Here is a 21,043-nt window from a genome sequence, read left to right as displayed (position 1 = left end):
CGCAGACGCCGGCCGGCCGGCCGCCCGCCAGCCCGAGCGAGCGGCCCGGGGCGCGGAGGGGGCCCGCGGGGCGCCGGCGCCCTGGCCGCCATGTGCTCGCAGCTCTGGTTCCTGACGGACCGGCGCATCCGCGAGGACTACCCGCAGGTGCAGATCCTGCGCGCGCTCCGCCAGCGCTGCTCCGAGCAGGACGTGCGCTTCCGGGCGGTGCTCATGGACCAGATCGCCGTCACGGTCGTCGGCGGCCACCTCGGTGAGCGAGGCGGGCCCCGGGGGGGCGGGGAGGCGCGCCGGGGTCCCCCCAGCCCTCCTCGGGCCGCAGGAGCCCTAACCTCGGGCGCCCGCTCGGGCCCCCGCCGGCTGCCCCGAGGCCAGCATCCGAGCATCCCCGCTGCCCGGGCGAGTCTGGGGAGGAACGCGAAGGCGCCCGAAGCCGCCCGGAGGGGCGCGGACAGTCCAGCCGCAGCCCCAGCCTGGCAGCCCCGGTGCGCGCCCGCCCCCTGCCAGGACGGCTGTGGAGACCCCCGCCGCGCCGACGACCTTGCCGTTGGGACGACCGCCTTCCAAAGTTTTTCGGGAGTGTGTGAGCCTCGGTGATGCACTACCTGAGCATCAGTCCCAAACCGGGAGCCTGCACGGGGGGAGAAATTGACCGTTGGAGCCACCTCTTGAGTGTGTAAGTGGGAGAGGAGCCCGTTGATGGGTCTTCCTTTAAACTCATCCCCCCGCCCCCCGAAAGTGTCCAATGCTGATTCCAGAAAAGCCAAGATTTCAGGTACACACCGTTCTGGCCTCCTCTATTTCTCCACTGATGTGTCCAAGAGACATTTTGGGGTAAGACACGGTTATTCACCTGTGACCCTGACCTCAAAAGGTTAAGCATGTTTTTAGATACTCTGAGGTATCTCTAAGGCGAGCAGCCTCTGATGGGAATCCCTGTTTTAGGAACAACCCCCCCCCACACACAGCCTGCAGTTCGGGTGCCTCCAGCCTCCACTCTGGAAGGAAGCCAGCTACTTCTCTGGGATAAGATGTGGGACTGGGGGTGGGGGGGGCGGTATTGGGGCCCGGTTCAGGGTGCTTTGTGGGACATCGTCCTTATTATTTCAACCATACCCTGGCTAAATAAGCTCATAATTTGCTCTTCTTTAGCAGAGAAAAGGGATTCCAAATTCTGAACAGGTTACTCCTAGAGATCTTGAATATGACCTGTGTCTAATGTATCTGTTCTAGAAGCTTCATCCATAGATTTATCTAAACCCTTCATAAGTAATATCAGACTGTGTAGCCTCCCGGAGAAATGCACTGCAAGCGTTATTAGATGTCATACATTTAGCCTAAAACAGTGTGTCATCTGTAAGGGCTACTGTCTCTCTAATCTGGATTTGCTAAAACTCTTACAGTTAGTTCACATAGACCTAGATTCCTGAACGAGGGATCTGCAAAGCTGGATCCTTAGCACAGCTTTGCTGCTAACAAGTATCTTGGCTTTGCACTGGCCGGGTCGCTTTATGTCTTTGAATCTCAGGTTTCTTGTGTATATAAAACTAAGGGTTAAGATCCGTCCAGCTCTGAAATTGTTAAATGGAATAATCTTAAATGGAATAATCTTATATTTTACCGATCTAAGGTCTAGTATATGCGTCTTTCTACCCCCAGGGTCAGTTTGTTTGCTCTTCGTTTTATTTATTTTACAGCTTGTAAAGATGCCTTTTATTGAGGTATAGTCATTGAAGTTCCAGATCATATTCCTGTTCCCATCCTGCATTCTGTGAAAGAGGAGGGAAATGTTGTTTTGTTTCTAAAACCCCATTTTAGGAGCACCTGGCTGGCTTAGTTGGTAGAGCGTTTGGCTCTTGATCTTGCGGGTCATGAGTTTGAACCCCACGTTGAACATACAGATTACTCTTAAAAAATTAAAAAAAAAAACAAACCTGTTTTAAAGAATTGGCCCTAGCGAAAGAAAATTATATTCTCGTGCTGCAGGAAGAGTTTAAAGCCTTTTGTTTAGTGTCTTAAAATTTTACAGGAATTCATGTGTGAATGTATCTCAGTCTTTTCACAGAGCAGAAGTTCCTTCTTTTTAAAGTAGAAGAAAATATATGTAGTTATTTGCCTAGTTGATGCAGAAAACTGAAGACAGGCATTTTTTGAAGCAGTTTTAATCTTCTGCTAAATCAGAGATAGCCGCACACAATTCGTTATACAAAACAAACCAACCCGATCACTATTTCTGCCGTCCCAAGCAATCAAAAGATTTATTTGTCATGGGAATGGATTAATTGAAGCACAAGGAAGTAAGCTCCATGCAAAGAGTGAGCTCCTTTGCTTGTTCAGTGCTGTGATGATGACATGAACAGTGTCTTGCAATAATAGGCACTCTAAATACTTTTGAGTGAATAAAGATATGCACTCTATTTCCCAATTTCTTTTACAGACTGTAGAAAAGCACTGGCAGTTTGCTGAGCCAAGTAATCCTCTGAAATAAACTCTAGAACTTAGTGGCTTTGAAATACAGAAATAGTTACTGATATTAATGCCATTTCCCATTTGAAAATTACTGAGTGTGAGAGCTGGGAAAGCCTTTGAGATATCCATCCTGACCCTTCCGTTTTTGTAAATGAAGGACCCGGCGCTCAAAGATACTCAGTTAGCAGCTAGTTAGCAGCTAACGACAGTTTAAGACCCGATCTAATTCCCAGCTACGGGTATGAAATAAGCGGGTGCAAGGGCATCTGTAGCCTATAGTGCTTTTTTCTGTGGATATGGAATTGAACTGAATTGAATTACATTGAGGCTCCATGGTGACTTTGCAGAGTGATTTTAAAGTTTACAAAGTTAAGGCACCATCTTTACAAAGTCTGCATTCATTCTACTGCTCCCTCTGTTCCTTCTTGACGTTAGTATGGGGGTCAGTGCAGGAGTCACTTTGGGACAGTATGGGGAGGACCTCAGCCAATGATATTCTTTCCTGAGCTTCCTTCTGTGGAGGCTGGTGGGACCCCAAATCCAGAGACCAAAATTTCAGGTTATGTCTGGAAATAGGATTTATACAAGGGATGAAAGGTTTGGGATTTAAAGATTGCAGTTATTTATTTTTTAAAAAATATTTTATTTATTTATTCATGAGAGACACAGACAGGGAGGCAGAGACACAGGCAGAGGGAGAAGCAGGCTCCATGCAGGGAGCCCGATGTGGGATTCGATCCCAGGGTTCCAGGATTAGGCCCTGGGCTAAAGGTGGCGCTAAACCGCTGAGCCACGCGGGCTGCCCCAAGATTGCAGTTATTTAAGATAATACAAGGAAGCTGAAGATGCCATGCAAATGCAAGATTTTGTGATGAGTGGTCCAGCTGCCCCAGCGTAGGTTTGGATGGGATGAATGGGAATGGCTACTGGGAAGAACAGAATGACCTTCCTGGGACTGAAGCAATCCCGTAGAGAACACTTTCCCTTCACCTTCCTGCAGGACATAGCATAATGAGAGCCATGTCTCACTTCATTCCTTCCTAGAAACCACAAGTTCTTCATTCACTCAGCAAATATTTCTTAATTATTCTCAACTGTAGGGTAAGGTGGTGGTGAATGTGTCACCCGAACACACATCATAATGGTCAAAGCAAAATATGCATAGTGTTTATTGTGTGCCAGGCAGATGTCGAGGTTCTTTCTGCAAATGAACTCTTGTAAACATCGGTAGGGTATCTGGCACCTAGTACTGGCTGGTGGTTAGGACCAATACTCAGGAATTCCAGGCTCAGCAAACTTGTTTCCTTTCTTCCATGCCACCCCATCCACGCATCGCCTGCCCTGGCTTCACCGTGCCCTGTGCACTGATTGCCTCGGCCCCGGGGTGCTCATCATCTTTTGTTTTGTTTTGTTTTGTTTTTTTAAAGATTTTATTTATTTGGGGATCCCTGGGTGGCTCAGCGGTTTAGCACCTGCCTTTGGCCCAGGGCGTGACCCTGGAGTTCTGGGATCGAGTCCCGCGTCAGGCTCCTCCCTCCTCCTGTGTCTCTGCCTCTCTCTCTCTCTCTCTCTCTCTCTCTCTATGTCTATCATGAATAAATAAATTTTTAAAAATCTAAAAAAAAAAGATATTTTATTTATATATTTGAGAGAAAGGGAGAGCACAAGCAGGGGGAGTGACATGCAGAGGGAGAGGGAATCGATCCCAGGACTCTGAGATCATGACCCAAGCTGAAGGCAGACAGTCAACTGACTGAGCCACCCAGGAGCACCCCAGGGTGCTCATCTGGTACTCTCTCTCCCTCACGTGGCAAACTTGTATTCCTCCTTCATCCTCAGCTCACATCACTCATCCCTCTGAGGTCTTTCTGGAACTCCTTCCCCTCCCTTCAGGCCATCTCTTCTCCATCTGCTGCCAAGTTAACACTGTATATCCTTTTAAAATAGCATCCATCAAATTTTATTGTAATTTATCTGTTTACAAAGTTTGTTGTCTCTCCCTAAATGACTGGGAATCCCTCAGATGTGTGCTCCGCAACTGGCACACAGTAGGCCTCCAGTTTATGTTTGGATGATTGAGTGAAGGGCCTGAGAGGCTAATTTGAAGCATATGAGACTTTTACCATAATTAGGTTCTGTTTGGGAGATCATGGTTGGATGTGTAAATGTTTTTTGTCTGCGAGGGCAGAGTCATTAGTGCAAATTAAGTTCTTTGGCCACCCATGAGCCTTGACAATGACAATTTCTTGTCTCAAGAAATAAGTATAGTCACAAACTCAGGGATAGGCATCAAGACCAAAACAATGCGTCTGACCTGGAAATGAGGGTGTGTAATAGTTAGTCTCTTAGGAGCAGAATGATTCAGCATTCCTTGCCTTCCTTTCAGAGCTGAAACCTTGGTGGCCATATGGTGATTTCTAGGTCAGATTCTTTTTTTTTCTTTTTTAAAATTTAATTAATTTATTTAAGATTTACTTATTTGGAGAGAGCACGTGTGTAGATGCATGCCTATGAGTTGGGGGAGAGGCAGAGGAAGAGAGTCTCTCAGGCAGGCTCCCCACTGAGCACAGAGCCCCACGATCCCAGGACCCATGAGATCATGACCTGAGCCGAAACCGAGAGTCAGGTGCTCAACAGACTGAGCCACCCAGGCGCCCCCGGGTCAGGTTCTAAAGGTGTCTGGGCTACTTTTCCTTGGTTCTCTGCGATCAGTTGAGTAAGATTTAAATGTTTGGGTGGGTGGGGTCTGAACTTAATTGGAAGAAATGGTGGTCTTGCAGCCTTCCAGAAGACAACAGAGGCCTCACAGAAGAAGGAAGGAGTCCCGTTGCTGTGCCAGGAGGTACGAGCAGACAAGGAAGGGTCCCGTGCTACCCGAGGGCACAGAGGTTGGTCTTTGGCCTCGCTGTCTGCCACGGGCCCGGGCCTGACACTGTGTCATCTGAATGAACAATCATACGGGACTCGTGGAAAAGTCAGAGAGCGGATGGAAGCATCTACCATGTACTGTTTCTAAGCTGCTGTGAACACTGAATGGATATGCTCTGCGCTGTGGGTCCACGTTTACATCCGTGGGCTAATCTCAAGGACTGAGGATGGACTGGATGTGTAGTTTATGATTCTAGCAGTAGTTTTTAGGGCTACTTCATCAACTGTGTCAGAGAGAGTTCTAGAACCAGTAGGTTGGAATCCTTAGTAGATCTCAAAGCCTTACTTACAGATTTCTGGACTGCCTCTTGCTGCTACCATAACACTTCCACCAAATTTGTTAGGCTTGCCTGGTGGAAGGCGTAGAGCCATCAGGGAAGTCCGTGTCATTCCCATCCATCCACACCTCCTCCTTGGCATCCCCCTTACTAACAGGGAGTCCAGGGACGGCTTGTATGTCAGAGCTAGCCTCACCTCATTCTACCCCCTTCTCCAGTGGCTTCTCCTGCACCACCTTGCCCACTTTGCTAAGAGACTTCACCTTATTAAGGTTTATATTATTTTAACCCAAACCGACAGCATGCCACTGAAGCTTTCACTGTATTTCTGTTTGATCCTTTGCTGTTAAAAAGAAACTCAGGGGACCCGGGGTGGCTCAGTGGGTTAAGCATCTGCCTTCAGCTCAGGTCATGATCTCAGGGTCCTGGGCTCGAGCCCCATGTCACGCTCCCTGCACAGTGGGGAGTCTGCTTCTCCCTCTCCCTCTGCCTGCTGCTCCCTGCTGTGTGTGTGCTCTGTCAAAATAAATAAAGAAAATTAAAAAAAAAAAAAAAAGAAAAAAGAAACTCAAGAAGACTGCCTGCCCCATGAGAAAGTAAGAAATTTAAGCTACTGTGCATTTAGGAACTGACAGGAATAGTGGTTCTTTATTTCTGTGACTTTGTTATTATTAATGTTTCCATATCTTTTATGTGCCTTAATCTTCACAACCGTCCTGCCCATTCAACAGCTGTTGCCTGCCCAGTCTGTGCCAAGCCTGTGCTAGGTACTAGAGATATAATGAAGAGTAAGAACAGAGTCTCCATCCTCATTGTTAAGATTTCATTCACTCATTTTGTCAACAAATACCTGTTGATTACCTATTATGTATAAGGTATCATTCTAGGTGCCAGAACAAAAAGGCAGGAATCTCTTCCTCTCCAGGAAATTACAGCCTAGATGGCAGAGAGAAGATACAAACAAAAATGTAAAATATGTGGGAGGTTAGTGAAAAGGGCTAAGGAGGAAAAAGCAGGGAAGGGGGATCGGGGGATAGACTTTCTAGAGGTAGGGGAGGGGATGCAAGTTTAGATAGGGTGGCTGGGGCGGTCCTCATATAGGAGATGTTGTTTAAGCAAAGACCTGAAGTTGGTGAGGAAGCAAGCCATTTAGCAATCTGGGATTAGGGGATCCTGGGTGGCTCAGTTAAGCATCTGCCTTTGGCTCAAGTCATGATCCTGGGGTCCTGGGATTGGACTCCAAGTTGGGCTTGCTCAGTGGGGAATCTTTCTTTTTTATCATTTTTTTTAAAGATTTTATTTATTTATTCATGAGAGACATAGAGAGAAGCAGAGACATGGGCAGAGGGAAAAGCAGGCTCCATGCAGGGAGCCCAATGTGGGACTCGATCCTGGGACTCCAGGGTCACACCCTGAGCTGAAGGCAGAAGCTTAACTGCTGAGCCACCCAGGCATCCTTGGGGAGTCTATTTCTTCCTCTCGCTCTGCCCCTTATACCCTGCTGCTTGTGCTGTCTCCCATCTCTCTGTCTCAAAGAAATAAATGAACTCTTTAAAAAAAAAAATAGGTATCTGGGATTAGAGTAGTGTCAGCAAGAGGGAACAACAAAGCATTCTGTGGCCAGAGCAGCATGAACCAAGGGATAAGCATTAGGAAGGAGGGCCAGAGAAGAGGATGAGGGGAGAAAAGCCAATATATAGTGCCTTGGAAGGACTTTTGTTTTTAGTAGGCTCCATGCCTAGTGTGGAACCCAACGCTGGGCTTGACTTTACAGTCCCAAGAGCTGAGGTCAGGAGTTAGACAGTTAACTGACTGTGCCATCCAGGTGTCCTGGTCATGGAAGGACTTTGTATTTTACTTTGGATGAACTGGGACTCCGTTGAAGGATTTTGAGTGGAGGAGTGACGTGATCTGCCCTATGGTCACAGGGTCATTTTGGTCACTGTGTTGAGAACAGACTGATGGTATAGCAAAGGCAGAGGCAGGAAGATTGCTGAGGTTCAGGTGAGAGATGATTGTTGGAAGAGAATGATTTCAGGGGAGGATGTGCAAGGTGACTGGATTTGGGATAGATTTTGAAGACAGAGTTGTCAGGATTTGCCTACTGGATCAGATGTTGGATGTTCAGGGAAGACTAGTCAAGGAGGACTCCAGTGTGTCTGGCCTGAGCAGCTAGAAGAATCAAGTTTGCCATTTACTGGTATCGAAAGGATGTAGGAGTAAGTTTGGGCAGATGGTGAGGATCAGGACTGAGTGTGAGATGCCCATTAGACATCCAAGTGGAAATGTCAAGTAGACAGTTTCATATTATTTGGGATACCAAGGAAAGCCCTGGCCTGAAGAGATCAAAATTAGAAGCATCTCCATTTACCTATCAAGGGAGTGACTACAGATAGAAGAGAGAAGAAGTCCAAGGACTGAGCTCTGGGGCGCTCCCTGAGAGTGGTTGGGGAGAGGGGGAGCAGCCAACAAAGAATCCTAAGAATAAGGGATGAAGAAATCCAGGAGTGAATGGTGTCCTGGAAGCCAAATGGTGGGAGTATTTTAAGAAGGAAGATGTGATCAAATGGTGTCAGATTTTGCTGGTAGATCAAGTCAGGTGAGGAGTGAGAATGGACCATTGGATTTAGCAATGTGGCCTTAGCATTAGTGTCCCTGATAAGAGAAGTTTCATGAAGTAACGGAAACCAGCAGATATGCTACACTGTCTTAGGAGTTTTGTTATAAAAGGAAGGTGAAAAGTGGGTTGATAGCCTGCTGTGAACTGAATTGTGTTTCTCCCCCAAATTTTCTCTCCCTCTCTGCCTTCTAAGGTTAAACAAGACAGGGACGCCTGGGTGGCTCAGCGTTTTGTTGCCTGCTTCGGCCCAGGGCATGATCCTGGAGTCCCAGGATCGAGTCCTAGGATCGAGTCCCACATCAGGCTCCCTGCATGGGGCATGCCTCTCCCTCTGCCTGTGTTTCTGCCTCCCTCTCTCTCCCTCTCTCTCTCTCTCTCTCTGTATCTCTTATGAATAAATAAAATCTTTAAAAAAAAAAAAGGTTAGACAAGACAGCAAGAAGGTAGCTGTCTGCAAGTCAGGAACAGAGCCCTCACCAGAGCTCAGTCATGCTGGCACCCTGATATCAGATTTCCAGTCTCCAAACTGTGAGAAATAAATTTCTCTTGTTTAAGCCCCCCCACCCCCAGTCTGTGGTATTTTGTTATAGCAACCTGAGCTGACTAAGACCTCACCCAAAGGGGGGATGGCTTTGAGAAGCTTTTCTTTTTTTTTTTTTCTTTTTTTTTTTTTTTTGATTTATTTATGATAGTCACACACACAGAGAGAGAGAGGCAGAGACACAGGCAGAGGCAGAAGCAGGCTCCATGCACTGGGAGCCTGACGTGGGATTCGATCCCGGGTCTCCAGGATCGCGCCCTGGGCCAAAGGCAGGCGCCAAACCGCTGCGCCACCCAGGGATCCCGAGAAGCTTTTCTTAAAGAAGACATAACAGCATGTTGTATGCTCGAGTGAGTGATCCAGCAGAGAGATCGGTGATGCAGGGGAGAGGGGGGGAATTGCTGGAGCAGTGCTTTGAGTGGAAGGGGTTGGGATCTATTGCATATTTTAAGGAATTGGCCTAAGCTAGGAGCAAGGACACTTCAGCCGTTATAATAAAAGAGAAGATAACCTGTACGACCCAGGTGTCGGCAGGCGGGTAGATGTGCTTGTAGGGGCTCGTAGACAGGTTCCTTTCTGATTGTTTCAGTTTCTCATTGCGATAGGAAGAGTGAGAAGGATGAAGGAGGGAGGAAGTAGCAAGAAGAGAAAGTGAAATTGTTGTCTGGGTCAGGGAGAGTGAATGGACCAGGGAAATAGGGTGCTTGCCAGGCAGCAGTAAGGATGCCCTTGAGACCAGTCAGCAGGGTTATGTATTTTTTCTCCATATTCCGTTGCACAGGAGCGCACACAAAATAGGCAGATTTGGATCAGTCTAACCAGGGATATGGTTTAGCCAAGCAAGAAGCAGGTGCAAGATTTGAGGATGTACCGTAGATTTGAAGATGCATGCTATGGTGTTTGACCATGGAATTTAAATAGGTTAAAAGGGGAAGTGAGAGACAGTGAAAAGGTGGGCATCCATCCATGGTAGTTCCTGGGGGGGTCAACGTTGGGCTGGAGCTGGGGTACTAGAGAGAGCATGCTGGAAAGATGGGAGACAGTGATTGAAAACTGAATTAGGGTAAGTGCATCATGTCTAGACTAACCCGGAGTGGTGGCCAGGGTGGGGTGGTAGACAGCATCTTTGGAGGAAATGAATTCAGGAAATAGGGGCCTGGGTACTGGAAGACTTGCACAGGAATATTGAGATCACATCACCACTAGCTCTGACCCCGTGGGGAGTCGTAAGTCAGGAGCTAAAGCTTCAGGGAGGGACCGAGGGGGGTGGCTGGGTCCCTGGATGACCCACACAGGTGGAGTGATGAGGGCCAAGCTGGGAGTTTGAGGGGAGAGAGAGGAGGATGGTCTGGAAGCCTCTGTGAGGAGCCAGGGGCATCCCTCCCTTGGGTAGGAATCCCAGGTGCCAGGGAATGAGAATGCCACAGCTGGGAAGGGACGTTGGGGAAGCTGGGGAGAGCCGGGGATCCGCTGCCCTCGGGAAAGGAGGCGAAGGGACACTCACCAGGGAGGTCCAGGATAGAGGATCTGCTGCCCTTGAGTCCCGGAGGACACCTCAACGGTGGGAAGGATGGAAGGGGGAGTAGAAAAGACAGTGTCAGAGCTGGGGGGTGGGAGGTTGGCATCTCCAGAAACAAGGGGGCTTTGGAGACTGGAGTGTAGGGTGACCGATACACAAAAGGGATAAAGGGCTTGACGAAATTCATCTTCGTGGTTGCAGGGAAGCTCGCATTGGTGAGTGGAGCGGGGGAGCCTGGGGGTGGCTTCCAGGTCCTGGGACCCTTCCATTTTGCAGAAGAGCAAACTGACACCCGAGAGACGTGCGTGTTGCCAAGCTGTCGAATGACAACAAGGAATTAAATCAAGTCTCTGACTTGGAGGCCAGTGCTTTGTCCGCTTGACCGTGATCAGCTTTCAGCGCAAGTGCACTCTACCTCTTGCGGGGCCTTGGTAAATACACTCGCCCTGAGATATCCCTCAGCTCGGGGCCTCGAAGGTGCCAGGCCTGACGGCGGATTTCTTCCTGAGAGGTAGTCATTATGCATTTGTTGGTTTTACACATTTCTTCTGAGCCCAGAGGCACCATGAGTCAACATCTCCTTTCTGAAACTATTCTTGATTCCCAGAGACGATCACTCCCTGCTCCCTGTGCCCCTGCTGTCACTCTGCCCTGATACAGGGGCCTGTTAGGCCACTTCTGTTGAATTACAGTCGGTCGCCTCCTCTCCCCACCCGCTGCCCAAACCAGACTGATAACTTCCTGACGCCAAGATGCTCTGCACACAGCAGCAGCAGCATTCATCACGATTGTGTGTTGTCTTTCTTAAGTTCCAGGAATCACCCCTCCACCCCCAGGCCCAGCCTTTAAGCTGGTGGCTGTTCCTTAGCTGTCAGTGGCCCTCCCATGTCTCTGCTGCCCTTACCATTTGATGGCACTGGGGCCCCAAGTCTAACCTGGGCACCTGAAGCTCTGTCTGAAGGCTTTCTCTGATGTGGGCCCCCAGATGCATGCAAAGCCAGGAGGGCCAGGAAACTACTAGTGCAGCTTTCAACCAAAGACAGACACGGTGTAGGCTAATGATCAGTCCCCTCCCCACTAGGGTGGGATAACTAACAGAGCCTCATGCACTAACCATTTCTTATTTTTATGCAGCAGGATTAAGCCCCAGTCGCCCTCACTTGATAGCACACCCTGTATTTGCCACATTCCCTCCTCTACTCCCCCACCCGCGTTTCCTGAAATTACCCCCCTATTAATAAACTTCTTGCACTTGTCTCGGGGCGTGCTTCTGGGGGTGCCCAAACTAACACGACTTGGCCCAGAGTAGGTGCTAAATAAATACTGCTAAACGGACGTGTCGAGTGCTGGACTGAATGAATATTCAAGTTGTGTTTATGTGTCCTCCAATACGAGGAGCTTAGAGTCTCCTCGTAGACAGAGATCCCCCGGTTCAGCTTGGTATTCCTGCTTAACAGTGTGACTCATCCCAACAGTTCAATAAAGGTTGAAGTGAATTAAGTGACCTGAAAACAGCAGTTGGTAGAGAACAAAAGTGGCCACATGATGACTGTGGGTTTTAATGAGGTGGAGGTAAGATTTCTTGGGGCGTTGTAACAAAGGACTTTAAGAGGAAGGTGGAAAAAAAAAAGAGGAAGGTGGAGTGGGGATAGCATGTCCTTAAAAATAAAAATAAATAAAATAAAATAAAATAAAAATAACTTCCTTATGAGAAAGTGGTGGGTGAAAGGTAGAAAGAAACCAGGGAAACCTGGAGCATGATTTGACACGAGCCAGATCGTGTTTCACATGGCACCTCTCCCTCGTAATGCAAGGAGATCATGTAAAGCTCTCCGTGAATTATCCACTTACTTTATTTATATTGTCGATTCCTTCCTGACAACTTCCAGAGCTTCAGTGCCAGCCACGGTTACATGATCCTGTTAAAATATAGGGGTTCTTAAAGCTGCCGTGAGGTCCTTGCTTGCTGTCATGCTATTGTGTCCTCAGATTTTCTTATTTCTGCTGCTTGCTTTGTACATGAAGGTTTTTTTTCTAGTACACCAAAAGCCAGTTTACTTTTGAAGCTTTCTCCTGTGAAGCCCAGGGTGTGTGCACAGGTACACACGGGTTGGAAGGATCGTGACCCATGATGCATTTGTTTTCTGTCAACACGGAGACTTTTTTTTTTTTTAATTATTTATTTATTTATTTATTTATGATAGTTACACAGAGAGAGAGAGAGGCAGAGACCCAGGCAGAGGGAGAAGCAGGCTCCATGCACTGGGAGCCTGACGTGGGATTCGATCCACTGTGCCACCCAGGGATCCCAACATGGAGACTTTTAAAGTCAGATCTATTACAGGGATCCCTATGGCAAGAAATCTTTTGTTTATTTATTTCATTTTTTAAAAAGATTTATTTATTTATTTTAGAGAGAGAGAGTGGAGGGGACAGAGCAGAGCAGAAGGAGAGAAAAACACTAAGTAGACTCTGCTGAGCGAGGATCCCGACGCGGGGTTTGGTCTCCGGACCCTGAGATCACAGAGTCGAAACCAAGAGTTGGGTGCTTAACTGACTGTGCCACCCAGGCACCCCTAATTTTTTTTTTCAAAGTAATCTCTACACCCAATATGGGTCTCAAATTCACAACCTTGAAATCAAGAGCTGCGTGCTCTATGGACTGAACCAGCCAGGTGCCCCAAGAAATTTTTCATTTAAATGAGATAATATATGTGAAGGGTCTTACTTAGCACAGTACCTAAAATACAACAGACGCTCAATAGAAACGCTAACCTGATTCAGATCTGAACGTCCGCACCTCTGACTAGCCATGCTTCTACTTCTCTCTATGGGAGGGAATGATTGAGAATGGGTTTTAATTTTTTTATTTTTTATTTTTTATTTTTTTTGAGGATGGGTTTTAATTTCTAGAGCTCTACTTTCCAAGAATGATTTGCTTCTTTCTAAGACTATTTCTCTGTATCATAGAGTACATTTCTTTGCTATTGCACAATGTGAAAGTCAAGTTTTTTAAAAAATTTATTTATTTATGATAGTCACAGAGAGAGAGAGAGAGAGAGGCAGAGACACAGGCAGAGGGAGAAGCAGGCTCCATGCACTGGGAGCCTGACGTGGGATTCGATTCTGGGTCTCCAGGATCGTGCCCTGGGCCAAAGGCAGGCGCCAAACCGCTGCACCACCCAGGGAATCCCAAAAGTCAAGTTTAATAGACTCAATCCAACCTGATACACGAGTTAGAAAAGAACAGGCCCAGGTGTTTGGGGAAAGTTGTCCCCCTTTCCTACTTGTTTTTTTTTTTTTTTTTAAGATTTTATTTATTTATTCATGAGAGAGACACGGAGAGAGAGAGAGAGAGAGAGAGAGGCAGAGACACAGGCAGAGGGAGAAGCAGGCTCCATGCAGGGAGGCTGACGCAGGACTTGATCTCGGGGCTCCAGGATCATGCCCTGGGGCGAAGGCAGGCGCTAAACCACTGAGCCACCCAGGCATCCCCCCCCTACTTGTTTTTAATGCAGTAAAATATTTCCAAACATAAATAACAGGTATCAAAAGGACATTAGCCCATAACGATCCACGAAAGTAGATTATTGTTTGTAGAAGTAATGGAGAAAATATTGTTGTGGCTGGGTTGGCTGTTGGTCACTGTACTAATTAGTTTGAGGTTTGACCTTTTTTACTATCTTAGTGACCCATTTGGGGACAGAGTGGTTTAATTTAAAAAAAAAAAAAAGGTAGTTTGAGGCTAAACAGTACATTTCAAGCCCATTGTAGGAGTCTGGGAGACCCCGAAAAATATTCCAGAAACAACTCTACTCCCTCCCTCCTGCCCTGTTCCCCAAGTCAAGGTGATGCCCAAGAGCACGGGGCCACTTAGTCACATGAAATCTTTTGTTATTTGGGGGCACGAGCCTCTTCCCTCCATCCACTGGCAGCCAAGCAGAGCCCTGCCCGCCCTGGTATCCTGCATCAGCTCTTCATTCCCTTGGCTTGAGGCCTATAGATTGCAGTGGAAGTGCTAAGGACTCTGGGAAAGGTGACCCATTTAAGCTGCATCCTGTATTAAGTTTATCAGGTCTTTCCCTGAGAGCAGATATGGATGGGGTGGGGATGGGGGGAGAGCCATTACTAAGTGGCTCAAGGTCTCAGCAGGTTTGCCAGGAGCCAGCCTTACGCACCCAAGCTGTTCTTGGCCATGGCCGAGTGGAAGCGCTGTTTGCACTGGAGCCACGGGGGAGAGTGGCAGCCTCTTGTCTGCTCCTTGTGGAATTGGTGACTTCCCTGGGTTTAGATGGCAAAGAGAACAGAAATGTGCAGGGCAGGCGAAGATGCCCAGAGCAGGAATGCTGGAGCCGTGAACGTGGGCGGCAGAGGAGCCAGTGGTGCAGAGGTGTTCCTAAACCTGTCGGGTCCCTCGACACGGAGCTGGAGGCTCAGAGCCCACACCTGTCTAACTGCTTGGTGTAGAGCCTTTCCAACTCCGCTTTAACCCATTCCATTCTTCATTTATTGAAGGCTTCAGTTGGAATGAGCCAGGCCCAAAGATTTACCTTTGGAGAAGAGAGATGAAGTTCTGGTAAGACTTCCTAGGTGTCTGTGAATCTGCTTGAGGCTGAGCTGTCTCCGTCCACCTGTGGTTGGTATTTCCAGAAACGACTGAATTCTTTTCTTCCCATTTAGAAGTTTAACTGTTCGTCTGTGGCCTCATGTTGGGATTGGAAAGCCAGACATTTCTGCTGCTTCTCATTTCTCTAGGTCACTTTTCTGTTGCAAAGCCATTTTTCTCTCATCAGGAGGTGCAAAGCTCCATAAATTGTCCTACCCTGCTCGGTAGAGTGTGTGTGTGCAGTGGCGATGCCAGCACCCCACGTGTGGGTGGCTCTGTGTACTTTCCAGAGCACAGTTGCACATATTCCCTCGTCGCGTGATGTCGTCCCGGGCTGTCGCTTCTGCCCTGAGTGTTTACTCACCATTCTCACCCACTGGATACCTGTCTTTCTTTCTTCTCCTGTCACTTTTGAGGACACTAATACAGAGTTTACTTTTTTCTCCTTTTATATTCTTTTCTCCGGGGGCTGTAGGTGGCAAAGGAAAAAAAAACATATAAATGATTCTGTTTTCTGACGGCAGAGTGAAGATAACCCAAATGCTCTTTTATAAGTCATCACCTGAGAATTATGTTCCAGTTCCTGGGGTTCACACTGTTTGCAGAAGTCCCGAGAACAGTTTATCTTAATGATCACACCTGCCCCCTTTTGTTAAATTGATGGAACAACTCTTAGAAGAGGGGGGGGAAACTGGGCAAGCTAGATGATATAGTACCTTTGTGGTTTTGGTTTCTGTTTGCTTCCTTTTGTTTTGTTTTGCTTTGTGTTTTTATATTAATATTATTCATCCCCCAGTGGAGAAATACTAACGTTTCATTAGCATTTTTTGTGTTCTCGGAATTATCTGGTGGTGTGGCACAGCGCTTGCAGAACAGAAAGCACTTAAGTTAAAGCCTGTTTATAAGATGGTTCTGAAACTGTTTAAAAGGTCCTCTTTAGAGCCTTTTAGAGACTCCTTTAAGGCTCACCAAACCGACCTAGTAATTCCCTGAACTCACATCTCATCGCCCTGTCCATCCCATTTCCTGTCTCTGTGGTTCCAAATCTACCTCCCTGTGGCTTCTGAACAATTTAGCAAACATCAGGTGCCTGTCATGCACCAGGCACTGACAGACAAAATAATGCTTATGGATAGCTGTGTCCTTGGGGTCAGAGAAGACCAACCAAACCAGTCTTCTGCATGGAAGCCCTACAGATACGTCAAGACTGAACTCGTGATCCTCTGAGTCTTTACTTCAAGCCAATACTCCCAGTTTCCAAGTGTAATACAAGCGCAGGTCCTTTCATTATATGGACTGCTTGTCTTTGGGTACATTCTAGTTTTGTTTGATACTAAATTGATTTTTGTAGATTGATTTTTTAAAATATTTTATTTATTTATGCATGAGAGACACAGAGACAGAGAGAGGCAGAGACACAGGCAGAGGGAGAAGCAGGCTCCTCACAGGGAGCCCAACGTGGGACTCGATCCCGGGGCTCCAGGATCACGGCTTGGGCTGAAGGCGGCACTAAACCGCTGAGCCCACCAGGGCTGCCCTAGATTGATTATTTATTTATTTATTTAAAATTTTTTTTTATAGATTGATTTTTTAAAAAAAGATTTTTGTTGTTGTTCTAAAGGTAATATGCACTTGGAGACACTTTGCAAAATACAGATAAGTGTAAAGTAGGAAATCACCCATCATCCCATTACCCATTGTTAAAATGTCGATATATTTCCTTCTAGTCTTTTCTAACTGTATTTATGATTTTGTGTCCTGTTTTTTTTCTACTTAACATTGGCATGTTTGCATTCATTATAGTCATAAAAATCATTTAAGCAGTTATATAATTTTCCAGACAGACTTTTACTTTTTTTTTTTTAAGTAGTCTCTGTGCCCAATGTGGGGCCCAAACTCATGACCCCAAGATCAAGAGTTGCATCCTCTACTGACTGAGCCAGCAGGGTACCCCTTCAGACAGACTTTTTTTTTTCTGTAAAGATTTTATTTATTTATTTGAGAGAGAGAGAACATGAGTAGGGGGCAGGGGTAGAAGGAGAAGCAGATTCCCTGCTGAGCAGGAAGTAAGGGACTTGATCCCAGGACTTGATCCCTGGGATCATGACCAGAGCCAAAGGCGGATGCTTAACCGACTGAGCCACCCAGGCGCCCCTAGACAGACTTTAAAAGGTTAAGTCATAAAAGACTAATAAGGATCCCTTAAGTGAGCTGCACTGCTTCCCTTTCATTACGTCTCCAGCCTCCCAACCCCTTACACTTGGAGTGACACTAGGGCTACATGGAAGGAAGGTGCTGTGCTATCTTATCTCTCCTCTGTGGAATCTTCTAACTTGGATTATTCTTGATCTGCTGCTTCTCTCTCTCTCTCTCTCTCTCTCTCTCTTTTTTTTCCTGTTCGTTCTTTTGCATTTCCTCATAATCATGTTCTGCCCATTTGTGTGGAGTGTGGCACTGACTGTAGCCCTCTGGCTACTACAGGATTCCCAGTGCCGTTTTCAAGGCTGTCTTCCTGCTGGGTTCAATCTTGAGGAGTCGGTTGGAGCCAGTTCTTCTGGAGGGACTAGACCACGGCCAGCACAGAGCTCACTCTTGTCCTTCAATTGCAGGCCTTCAGCTGAACCAGAAGGCGCTCACCACTTTCCCAGATGTGGTGCTCGTGCGGGTGCCCACGCCCTCCGTGCAGTCAGACAGCGACATCACGGTCCTGCGCCACCTGGAGAAGCTGGGCTGCCGCCTGGTCAACCGCCCACAGAGCATCTTAAACTGCGTCAACAAGTTCTGGACTTTCCAAGAGCTGGCTGGACATGGGGTTCCCATGCCAGACACCTTCTCCTATGGTGAGTGTCCCTGGGATTGGAACTTACCTTTCCAAAGCACCTGCATCGCTAGGTTTTCCCTCCCCCAAAGCACTCTAGGTCTTGTTGGTTTTCAGTGTGCATTTGTTCATCTTAGGTGACTCAACATCTTGGGTCTTTACCACGGTCGCCCCCTGTGTCTGTAATTCACTCGTTCCGTATGTTTGTGGTACGCGCTTTGTGGCGGCCACCATCCTAGGTCCTGGGCTATAGCAGGGACTGAGAGAGTCCTGCCCTGAAGGCAGTCCCAGTTCATCACCGCTGTCAGTGGTGGAGGACAGCAAGTGTCAGGGCAGTGGTGAGTGCCCTGATGAGTGAGCGTGATGTGGGACAGGATACCCCGGAGGGCTCCACATGCAGCTCGGGAGACATGGAGGAGGGTTTCCTGAAAGAGAGAATATCTAAACTCAGCTGAAGTTATCCAGCTGAAGCAGCAGGGATGGGGAGTAACCTGAGCCCAGAGCAGAATCTGGATCGGCCTAGATGACAGATGGGTGGTATTCTGAGTAGTTTGTAGGTGTAGAGTCTGTGAAGTGGATCAGGATGACTCCTGAGGATAACAGGGTGGTAAGCAAGGAGGTGGCCTGATGGGAGTTCGGAATATCACTTTGGCTGTTCTGTGAGGAAAGACTCAGACCAGGGCGACAGGATATGTGGTGATGGGCTTTTTAAACTATCCAAGTGAGCGGTGATGATCTAAACTAAGGGGACCGGGAGCACCTGGGTGGCTCAGTAGGTCAAGCGTCTGCCTTCAGCTCAGGCCATGATCCTGAGGTCCTGGGATCGAGCCCCACATCTGGCTCCTTGCTCAGAGGGGAGTCTGCTTCTTCCTCTCCCTCTGCTGCTCTCCCTACTTGTGCTCCCTCTATCTCTTTCTCTTTCTCCCTCTCTCAAGGAAATAAATAAAATATTTTTAAAAAATAATAAAATAAGGGGGCCATAATAAGAATGAAGGTAAGTGAACACATTGGGAATTACGAAGGAGATCGCAGTAACAGGACGTAACGACTGGCTGGATATGAGGAGTCTACAGAGCAATCGAGTGACTCTGGTTTCCGATTTGGGCAACCAGATGTGAAAGCAAACATTCACAGAGATGAGAAGCATGAGGGGAGAAACAGGTTGGTGGGTAGGGAGTGAGAGGTTATCGGGCAGAGATGATTTCTGTTTGAGGCTTGTTGTTTTGAGATGTCCATAGTATAAGCAAGTGTATTCTGTAGGCAGCAGATAAATGGATCTGGAGCTCCTGAGAGAGCTGTCGTCTAGGAGGGGATTTGGAAACCTTTGCTCCGTTAAGCAAAGTCACAAGAATGAGTGAGATTGCTCAGGGGAACGTATAGAATGAAGAGAGGGCTGAACTGAACACCTAAAGTGGTAAATTTTCTGCATATTTTACCACAATAAATAAAATTTAGTGAGAGGATTCAAGAGGGAACCCTTTCGAGAGTGGGTCAAGGAAGAGGAACGTGTCCAGGAGACCAAGCAGGAGTGGTGAAGAGGGAGAGGAGAGAGGACAGATGCCAATGAAAGAACATTCCAGGAAGGATGGTATAATTAAAGGTATTGTCTGGTTTGGTTTTGTTTTTAAAGATTTTATTTATTTGAGAGAGAGTAAGCGAGAACGAGTGAGCACAAGCGAGGTAGAGGAGTAGAGGGTGAGGGAGAAGCAGGCTCCCACCTGGGGAGCATGGAGCCCGATGCAGGACTCGATCCCAGGACCCCGGATCATGACCAGAGCTGAAGGCAGATGCTCAACCGCTGAGCAACCCCCCGCCGCCCGCCCTCCCCCCCCCCCCCCCCCCCCCCCCCGCCGCACAGCACCCCTGTGGTCTGGTTCTGAAAGGACAAGTAACATAAGCACCGAGACGAGACGTGTGTTGGATTTAGCAGCAGAGACTTCAGTTTAGTGATGGGGAGAAAAGCCACTGTCGAGGGAGGCCGAGGGAATGAATGAGAAGTGAGACAATGCAAACCGGTTTGAGTAGCTTGATGGTGGGGGTTCAAGGTTGTCATTAAGGGGCGGGGCAGGGGCAAGGAATCTTATTTGTCAAAGATGGGGGAGAGTCGAGCGTGTTTAAAATGGCAATGGAACTAGGAGGTTGGAGACCCTCTAGAGGGAGCTTAGTGGTGCCCGACCCCCGAGGAGGCGGGAGGGAAAGGGGTATGAAGCACAGGTGCAGGGATGGCCTTGAGTAAGCAGGACCCCTCTCTCACTGTTTTATAGGGAAGGGAAAAAGGATAGCTAGAGAGGAGGTAAATAGGTCAGCGATGTCAGGAAGTAGGGGTTCCCTTTTTTTGCGTTTTTAAGGAGATAGAAGTTTGTTGAGTGCACTGCAAGGGAGCAGCAGGCAGGACAGCAAAGGAGACATGGTCATCGGCCTGGAGGCAGTGGTGGGGGGGTTGGCGGGGACTGTAGTTAAGGGGGGTGAGGGGGATATGGGAACGTATGGAATTGTCTTTTCCTTTGGTTCCTGTGCCTGGTTGTCCCGTTGGTCAGCTAGGGCTTGTGGATATTTTGAGGTGGGTCACCTAATGAGCCTGTTCCAGTAAGAGGGTCCAACTAGAGGGTCACTGTGGGCCCTTCTACCTGACTCAGGCCCTCATCGCTCAAGCCCATTGCCTAAAAGCAGTCTCTACATCCCCCTGACAGATCAACCAGGGCAGATCTTTGGCATTTGGGCAGAGGTCCCGTCTTCAGTAGCTTCTTCATGCTGGCAGGGGGCTATGCTGTCCCTATCCAAACTCGTCAGTCAGGGATGCCTGGGTGGCCCAGTGGTTGAGTGTCTGCCTTGGGCTCAGCTCGTGATCCTGGAGACCTGGGATCGAGTCCCACGTCGGGCTCCCTGCATGGAGCCTGCTTCTCCCTCTGCCTGCGTCTCTGTGTCTCTCATGAATGAATAAATAAAATCTTTAAAAAAAAAACAACGCAACTTGTCGGTCCCTCAGGGGTTCTGTGCAGTTACAGAGCAGAGCATGTATTATATCACTGTGCTGATTGGAGGTGGGAATGAAATTCCTTGGCGGCCAGGTCCATGGGATTTTGGGGGCGGGGAGCCTCTGATGGGCTGGGGTCCTTATTGAATCGTCATTTGTACGTGCAATTGTGGGATTTACTCAGACACTTGGGAACATTGTTTGCCTGTCGATTAGAATGGCAGCTGGATCGGAGGGAACAAAAGGAATACCAGGGGGCCTGAAAGAAGCCAGGCAGCTGAGAGGCAGGC

At 47.9% G+C, this 21,043-nt stretch overlaps 1 protein-coding gene across 2 annotated transcripts in view; it reads left to right on the top strand.

The window, feature by feature from the left end:
• Window positions 1-54: 54 nt before the first annotated feature.
• RIMKLA (ribosomal modification protein rimK like family member A) overlaps window positions 55-21,043 on the top strand; it is a 35,287-nt gene continuing 14,298 nt past the window's right edge. The window contains exons 1-2 of one of the 2 annotated variants that reach the window (XM_072771643.1): window positions 55-253; window positions 17,571-17,801. In XM_072771643.1, coding sequence (XP_072627744.1) covers window positions 91-253; window positions 17,571-17,801 — 394 coding nt within the window. In that variant the 5' untranslated portion in view covers window positions 55-90. Of the gene's footprint in view, window positions 254-354; window positions 776-17,570; window positions 17,802-21,043 lie in introns of those variants that run through there. The other variant, XM_072771644.1, reaches the window with a different exon arrangement.

The sequence above is a fragment of the Canis lupus genome, chromosome 13 (genome assembly GCF_048164855.1).
Source record: "Canis lupus baileyi chromosome 13, mCanLup2.hap1, whole genome shotgun sequence".
In the NCBI taxonomy this organism is placed as follows: domain Eukaryota; kingdom Metazoa; phylum Chordata; class Mammalia; order Carnivora; family Canidae; genus Canis; species Canis lupus.
The sequence above is the reverse complement of the archived record's forward strand: the minus strand, read 5'-3'. Positions and strand labels throughout refer to the sequence as shown.